The sequence below is a fragment of the Austrofundulus limnaeus genome, unplaced genomic scaffold (assembly GCF_001266775.1).
Source record: "Austrofundulus limnaeus strain Quisiro unplaced genomic scaffold, Austrofundulus_limnaeus-1.0 Scaffold315, whole genome shotgun sequence".
Classification (NCBI taxonomy): domain Eukaryota; kingdom Metazoa; phylum Chordata; class Actinopteri; order Cyprinodontiformes; family Rivulidae; genus Austrofundulus; species Austrofundulus limnaeus.
The window spans coordinates 524729-532947 of NW_013952717.1; the positions used below are offsets into that span (position 1 = coordinate 524729).

An 8219-nucleotide genomic window follows, 5' to 3' on the forward strand; every position below is an offset into this window, starting at 1 on the left:
GAGCAGCTGCTGCAATAAACCTAACTTCAGTTCAAACTGAGACCGGAGCAGCTGCTGCAGTAAACCTAACCTCAGGTCAAACTTGAGACCGGAGCAGCTGCTGCAGTAAACCTAACCTCAGGTCAAACTTGAGACCGGAGCAGCTGCTGCAATAAACCTAACCTCAGATCAAACTGAGACCGGAGCAGCTGCTGCAGTAAACCTAACCTCAGGTCAAACTGAGACCGGAGCAGCTGCTGCAGTAAACCTAAGCACCCTGACGCTCTGAAAGCAGACCAACCATTTCCAGGTTAAATTTTTGTCTCCATCAGTCAGCTGCTGGGTTTTCCTCTCAGCACGTCTGAAACAGTTCCTCTCCTCCTGCAGAGGAAGAGGAGGACGAAGGAGCGTCTTCAGACTATAAATAGCGAGGATTGGGGTTAACGGGGGGAGGAGGAGAGTTTTGGGGGTTTGAATTGACGTCATGTTGGTGAAGGAGCAGCTTCCAATCCTCTTTACGGCTCTGCTGCTTCTTTTTAACTCCTCGTCTTTATTTCTCCTCCAAAACCTGATTTTTTGTGGTTTTATCTCTAAAAACTGCTCCGATTCTTCAAACTGAATAATCCTTAATTGATCTTTAATCTCTGTATTGTTTACCTTCCTCCAGGCTCAGATCCTGGAACGGTTCAGTTTTCACATTAACGGGTCTAAAAGGAGGTCGGGTTGCTGCGTGACCAGAACCGATCGATGCAAACCCAGGACTTCCTGTAAAATATATTCTGCGAGGCGTTTCTGCAGCCTGACTGTATGATTTCTGTCTTCCTGCCATAAATAAGCAGCAGAAGGTCCTGCTGGTCATGCTGGGTGATGTGTTGATTAGAGAACTTGAAGCAGAATCATGATGGATCAATCAGCCTGTCGCTGAGCTGCATCTGACACCTCCTGACWTGGTTCACCTCCGCAGCGACGAGACGATGACTGAGCCAACCTCAGACCTCGGTCTGCTTCGACCTGATGTTCTGGAAACATCTGTGGCTCCTCCACACGATAGTTTGAACCAAAACAAAAACTAATAAATCAAAACGTGGCTCAATGGGAGGTGGACGATTAACCCAAACCCTTTATTCTGTATATTATTCAGGGTAAATACATTTCTTTATATTTAGCGAGAAAACATTGGGCCTCATGCAAGAACATGTTCGTATTCTTATCCTAAATTTCTCTTCCTTTTGTTCGTACAAAGGGTTCGTACGAACATGTCACGTCAGATTCAACAAACTCGTCTATCTTCAGGAAAAGTGTGTAAATGAGCTGCGTAAATTCCACCTGTTCTATCCAGCTGCTCGTGCACGCGAGAGGAGATTAGCATAATTACCACCGCAAAAACACCATATAAGGCTATGTTTCCTGCCTCAGATATCAGGAAGTGTCCATTCATTCATGAAAATGACAGAGAAAAGTAAAAAGAACTTTACGAGTTCAGAGATTGAAGTCCGTCTGTCAGAGATCCAGAAAAGAAAATCTGTCATTTTTACCAGGTCAGCTGTGGAATAAAAAGAGCTGCTAAAAGTATAAACAACTGTGTTAAATCATTTTCATTTATTCAGAAGACGCCCTCCTACACACACCATGACTGTACCGTCTTCATCCACTAGTTCTTCACTGTTCGACTGGGTCAAACTCATTTTCACTGAGGGCCACATGAGCGTTATGGTGGCCCTCGAAGGGCCAGTTGTAGTTAACTTTGACTGAACAGTGTTCAAACACGTCCTCTTTTAAACACTGACCTGAACTAAGTGACTGATTAGATGTGAAATAAATAATACAGAAATTATATAAAAAGTAAAACTACCGTATTTATTCAAGTATAATACGTAAAATTAAATCCATAAAAAAGAGGAACAGATTTCTTAGCATCTCAGATTATAAATCAGCCTTAAAGCTAGTTTTTAATCTGATTAAAATTTCCAAAGTTTTGCTAACTTTTCCTGTTCTGACCAACTTTATGCTTCTTAAACATGTAGTTTATTCTTTAAAATGTAGATATTTTTCTCTCCTTTCTCTCAGACGAAGCGGCTATTTCCAAATTTTTAGGACATTTTTTGTTACAACTGAACAAATCAGAGTTTGATTTTTACGCCATCTGTTCATTTCTTACAGGTTTTTATGATTTTTGTCTAAAGACCCTGGATTTATTTAGAGAGGATTGTATAACCAAGTAAAATTGTAAAAAACTAAAGTGATTTTTTTTTTTAAATGGGGCCTTCCCAAACTGGTACCATTGGTTCTGTGGCTCCAAAACCATTCAGACCCGTTTGCTTCTGACCCGAAAATAAAATTATCTGATGTTTGTGAGCAGAAATACCAGTTTAAAACTTTACTAATAACCCTAAAACATAAAGGTTAATTTACAGCCAGAATCTTTCTTTGTTGTTCATCGTCAAACAGTTAATGAAATCATCTGGAGACCTTCAGAGTTTCATGACCTGCAGTCTGGTCAGGACGCMTAAAGAGGATTTCAGCTTCATTTGGAGTTGAACAGTAGAAATACTGTATGATCTGCAGGGTTTCTTGATTTAAAAATGTAATTTTAATGCTGAAGGCAGAGATGTTTCCTGCTGTAAGTGGGAGGATAAATAATCCCACATCCTGCCTGCATGTTTGTGTGTCTGCAGACATAAAAACTGGTTTATCTGACAGATTAGATGACTTTAAATGGGTCGGCTCAGACGGGGAGAAACAAATCCTTCGTTCTGGCTCCTTGGCATCGTTCATGTCATCTCTGACGCCCACCATCGTTTATTTATTTGTTTGTTTGTTTGTTTGTTTTAAACCTCTGACCTTCTGCTGCTAATCTGTCAGGTTTAAACATCTTCCTTATGTTTCTCTTGTGTGTCAGATTTTATCTCTTTACTGGTTTTTATGCTTTTTGTGTAACCGATCCTCCTCTGCATGAACCAATTATAGCTCTAATTTCTTTAAACAGTTGAGCTGCTTCATTATAATTTAATGTTTTATATCAGCCAATTTCTAACAGAGCTCATGCTTTTTCTTTTGTTTTACTTTTTTGATCAAATTATAAACCACTTTGGTCAAAGCCTGTTAATTTTATTTCTAAAGCACATTAAAATAGTTTTTATCTTCATGGCATTATCATTTGTTGGTCTAAACCCTTTTACTCTAAAGACTAAAGATGTTTTATAGTGGCCACAAATCTTAAAAATACATCCCAGGATTGATATTTGAAGAGTGATCAAATTAAAACAAGGTAAAAAGTGTTTTTTTAACTAAATGTATTACTTGATTGTGTTTTCCTGCAGCCACCTGGACAACCATCATCTGTGGGACCCCAACGAGTTTGCAGTTTCCTGCTTCAGGATCACCATGTACTCAATCCAGGTACGACACATTTAAGATGGCTAAACAAGTCTAAAACATGAACTCCATCCAAAACCTGGAGTATTGTGACAAAATATATTTCTTCATATTATATGATAAATGGAACTAAATTAAATGACGGAAGGTAAATTACTTAGTTTACAGTAGTTCAGATATCAAATGACTCATAGTTTGATGACATTATTAAAAATAAGTTTATTAGGAATAAAAGACCAAACTGCAGTGTGTGGGTTCAAATTTTCAGTCATCTGTTCTTTTGGTAAAAGTTGTTTTGCTTCAGATCAAAGGAATGAGTTGAAGGCAAAATAATCCTACTCCCCTCCCTCCTGAGGGTCATTAGTCTCTCCTGATGGTCGCTAGTTCCTCCTAAAGCAGTGGTGTCCAAAGTTGGTCCTCAAGAGTCGGTGTAGGTGCTGCCCTGGTTCAACATAGCTGAACCTAAAGAGTGCTTAAATAGTAGGCCTCTTCAGTATGTCAGCAAGGTCTGCAGAAGCCTACTAATTAGGCACTCCATAAGTTCAGCTGTGTTGAACCAGGGCAGCAACTAAAGCATGCAGGATACTGGTCCTTGAGGACCGACTTTGAACACCACTGTCCTAAAGGGTTATTAGCCTCTCCTGAGGGTCATTAGTCTCTCTTGAGGGTCATTAGTCACTCTTGAGGGTCATTAGTCTCTTTTGAGGGTCTTAAGTCTCTCCTGAGGGTCTTAAGTCTCTCCTGAGGGTCATCAGTCTCTCCTGAGGGTCATCAGTCTCTCCTGAGGGTCATCAGTCTCTCCCGAGGGTCATCAGTCTCTCCTGTGGGTCTTCAGTCTCTCCTGTGGGTCTTCAGTCTCTTTTGAGGATCATTAGTCTCTTTTGAGGGTCATCAGTCTCTCCTGAGGGTCATCAGTCTCTCCTGAGGGTCGTCAGTCTCTCCTGAGGGTCATCAGTCTCTCCTGAGGGTCATCAGTCTCTCCTGAGGGTCATTAGTCTCTCCTGAGGGTCATTAGCCTCTCCTGAGGGTCATTAGCCTCTCCTGAGGGTCATTAGCCTCTCCTGAGGGTCATTGGTTAAAATAATAGCTGTTAAAATGTATTTTTTTACAATGCTTTTGATAAATGAGGACAAACTAATGCCATAATTTAATAAATATATTCCCAACACCAGCTCATCATTTATTGATTTCATGAAAAGAGCTGTTGATATTTTGTTCCAACAGTCGTCGTTAAGGGTTTAGATTCGATTGATCCTTTTTTAAATGTTGGAGTCCTGCAGGAGGTCCCTGTAGAGTTTTGTCTCTTTGATCAGCCGGGGGATGTTTGACTCTTATCTGCCGTCAGCGTTTGATCTGAAAGTGACAGAAAACAAGCGAACCACAGTTTTATCCTGCAGAGCGACCCATCAGGTGTTCTGCTGTCGGAGGCAGAACCACGACATTAACAGACTTTTAGAAAGATAAAATCCATCCCCACAGCCGAGACGGATCCCTGAATAAGCGGCGAAAGTAATTTGTTGTCGATGTTTGGTTTCTAAAGTCATCTCCTTTGTGTCGTTACTCCAGCAGGAAATCAATCAGAGGACGTAAGAAACATCGATTTTATTCTCAGCAGGAGAAATCGGTCTGAGGCGTCGGGTTTTAATCACAAGACGACAAAGAAAAGGACATCTTCTGTCCTTTTCTGCCTAAAAACACTATTATTAATCTACGGCTCATTTTTAGARTTAAAGCTACAACATTTATAACAGTCAGAGATACTTTAATATTAAAGTTTTTATTTCTTTTTAAATAAAAACAGTTACAAGATTTAAATGGAAATATTGAACCTTTGTAATAAATCAGTTATTTAGTTAAATTACAGTAAAATTATTTATTTATTCAGCTGTGAAGAATTCGGTTTTAGATGTTCAGCTCGTTAACCTTTATGGACGACCCAATCCAAGATGGCCGCCCACCATAGCTTATTGTCTGTCTGTAATTCAGTTTTACAGATTGTGAACTAAAGTTGGGTTTATCTATCCAAGTTTTACCCTCTAATAGCTAAAGTCTAATTCAAAAACAGCCACACATCATGACACTCCCACCTCCATGCTTCATTGTTAAAACGTTGAAATTATGAGGAAGCAACCTCCAAACTTTTAATGAAGGAGGCAGCTTAGCGTTTCTCTAATCTGTCTGGTCTCTCCAGGCCCAGCACTCSCACCATGTCATCCAGCAGGTTCTGAACCACCTGGACACCCACAGTAAGAGCGCTCCGCGGGTCAGAGCCGGCATCGTCCAGGTCCTCCTGGAGACGGTGGCCATCGCTGCCAAAGGATCCGTGGGTGAGTGAAAGAACCGGTCCAGGAAATGATCCACTTCCTGAATTCAGTCGCTGCAGAAGTAAAATATTTCATTTGAGTTTTAATATAAAATCAATATAAGAAAAACAGCAGCGTTTATAAATGATTTATTACTGTTTTATTGTTAAAGTTGCTCATTCAGCATATTTTTATTGTGTTAAATGAGAATTAAGAATAAACTGTCTGATTAACCCCAACATAACAGGAAAAAGGAGCAAAAGACTAGCTCAAAGCTAACTGTTGAAAAAATTACAAAGTAGCTAAAGGCTATCTAAAGGTTAAATGTAGCTAAACACTAAAAGCTAGCTAAAAGTACCAAAAGGCTAGCTCAAAGCTAACAGTTGCAAAAGGTTTATTTCGGGCTATCAGAATGGTGTAGCAGCACACTAAAAGATAGCTAGAAATGGCAAAAGGCTAGCTCTAGGCTAACTGTTCCAAAAGGTTAATTTGAACAACAAAAAGCTATCTAAAAGTTAAATATAGGAGAACACTAAGAGCTAACTACACGTAGCAAAGGGCTAGCTCAAAGCTAGCTGTTGCAAAAATTGCAAAAGTTTATTTCAGAGTAGCCTAAAGCTATAAATCTAAATGTAGCTAAACACTAAAGGCTAGCTAAAGTAGAAAAACGTTAGTTCAAAACTAACTGTAGCACAAGCCTTGCTCAGAGCTAACCTCCTCCAAAAAGTAGCAAAAGTCTAGTTCAGAAAAACAAAAAGTTACCTAAAAGCAATACATGGGAAAAGGTTAGCTAAAAGCTAAATGTAACAAACCACTAAAATTTTGCTAAATCTAAAAATGGCAAAAAGCCAGCGCAGAATACAAAAAGCTCACTCAGAGTAGCAAACAGCTATCTGAAAATTAGAAGTAGCRACTTTAGCTTTCAGCTGGTGTTSTGCTAACGAGGAGGACTCAGTTCAGACTCCAGAGGAAACAGTCAGAAAAATCTTCAGTTAGTTTTAAATTATTTTTAAACCAGCTCTGCAGATTTCATGAATTAAATATCTTAAATCGTTTTTATTTCAGTAAAACTGGTTTCCAATTTTAAACTTTAATCTGAAACTTAAAGTTGAATCAAGAGTTTGAAAACAGAAGTTTAAAGGTGTTTGGGACACGTTGATGTGTTTACGACCTGCAGGTTCTGCTGAGTGTTTGTTCTCGTTAAAGGACGCGTTAATTAATGATGATTACGATGGTCGTCACCTTCAGACGACAGACAGAAAATTAAAATTTAATTTGCTGTGAAGTTTATTGTTAAATGGAGGTGAAATGATGAGATGATTAAAAGCTTTTAGTTTATTCAGATTTATTTTTAAAAAAGGAAGAAAAGCTGTGATTGTTTCTGTTTCCATCAACCTGCTTCTGTCGGCGGGAAACATCGTCCGACAGGAATGATCCAAGAGTCGAGAAGAAGCGACGTTATCAGCTTCGAAAGCGAAAGCCCGACTCCGCCTAATCTGTGGCTCGGTATGGTACCACGCCGTGTTGGACCCACCTTAAATCCACCTTAAACCCAGATGGTTCTGCAGACCCAACTCACCTGGCATCAACCAGCAGCCTGAAGGAATTCACACCCAAACTCAGATATCTTTCTTTAAAAGATGAACCACATCTTCAGAATTTAAATAAAGGCCGATTGATGTCATGTTCATCCCAGCATAATCCCAGATTATTGTTCGTTGAGTTAAACTGAAAACTGAATGACCAGAAACACAAAAACAGTATTTAATTTAATTGATATTTAGTTTATCAGATGAATTTTCAGTCAGGTTAATSTGTATTTGTGTTTTCTGGTCGCTCACAGCTGCAGGTTTTAGTTGTTGGATGTTTGTGTAGCTGAGTGTTGGTTTGTAGAAAAATTAGATTAGTACAAATTAAACCTGTTAGTTAATCCTCCTTGTACCGGGAATACGATAGAGATTACAACTAAATATAAAACATCAAACATTTATTTTTATTTGACGCCACTTTAAACCGAACAGGGCTGAATGCTGTTTGTTTTGTCTGGTCGGGTTCAGGTCCAACGGTTCTGGAGGTCTTCAACACGCTGCTCAAACACCTGAGGATGAGCGTGGACTTTGAGCTGGGCGAGAGCTCCAGGAGGAACTCCAGCAGCAGCGTGTCATCGGGCCGAGGGAAGGAGAGCGAAGAGCGGATCGTCCAGAACGCCATCATCCAGACCATTGGTACCAAAGCTTCCTGAGTTTGAACACTGACTCAGCAATCTGAACGCTGATTCGACTGTCTGAATGCTGACTCGGCAGTCTGAAAACTGACTCGGCAGTCTGAAAGCTGACTCAGCAGTCTGGACGCTGACTCAGCAGTCTGAACGCTGACTCAGCAGTCTGAATGCTGACTCAGCAGTCTGAAAGCTTACTTGTCTGAATGCTGAATAAGTGCTCTGAACGCTGACTCAGAAGTCTGACACGGCTGTCTGAATGCTGACTCAGCAGTCTGAATGCTGACACGGCTGTCTGAACGTTGACTCAGCAGTCTTAACGCTGACATGGCTGTCTGAACGTT

General features: G+C 40.1%; 1 protein-coding gene across 2 annotated transcripts in view; it reads left to right on the forward strand.

The window, feature by feature from the left end:
- Positions 1 to 8219, forward strand: part of efr3a (EFR3 homolog A (S. cerevisiae)) — a 55373-nt gene that overhangs the window by 37300 nt on the left and 9854 nt on the right. For both annotated transcript variants that reach the window (XM_014022028.1, XM_014022027.1), the window contains 3 exons: positions 3300 to 3378; positions 5546 to 5681; positions 7715 to 7882. In XM_014022028.1, the coding sequence (XP_013877482.1) occupies positions 3300 to 3378; positions 5546 to 5681; positions 7715 to 7882 (383 nt within the window). The remainder of the gene's footprint in view (positions 1 to 3299; positions 3379 to 5545; positions 5682 to 7714; positions 7883 to 8219) is intronic.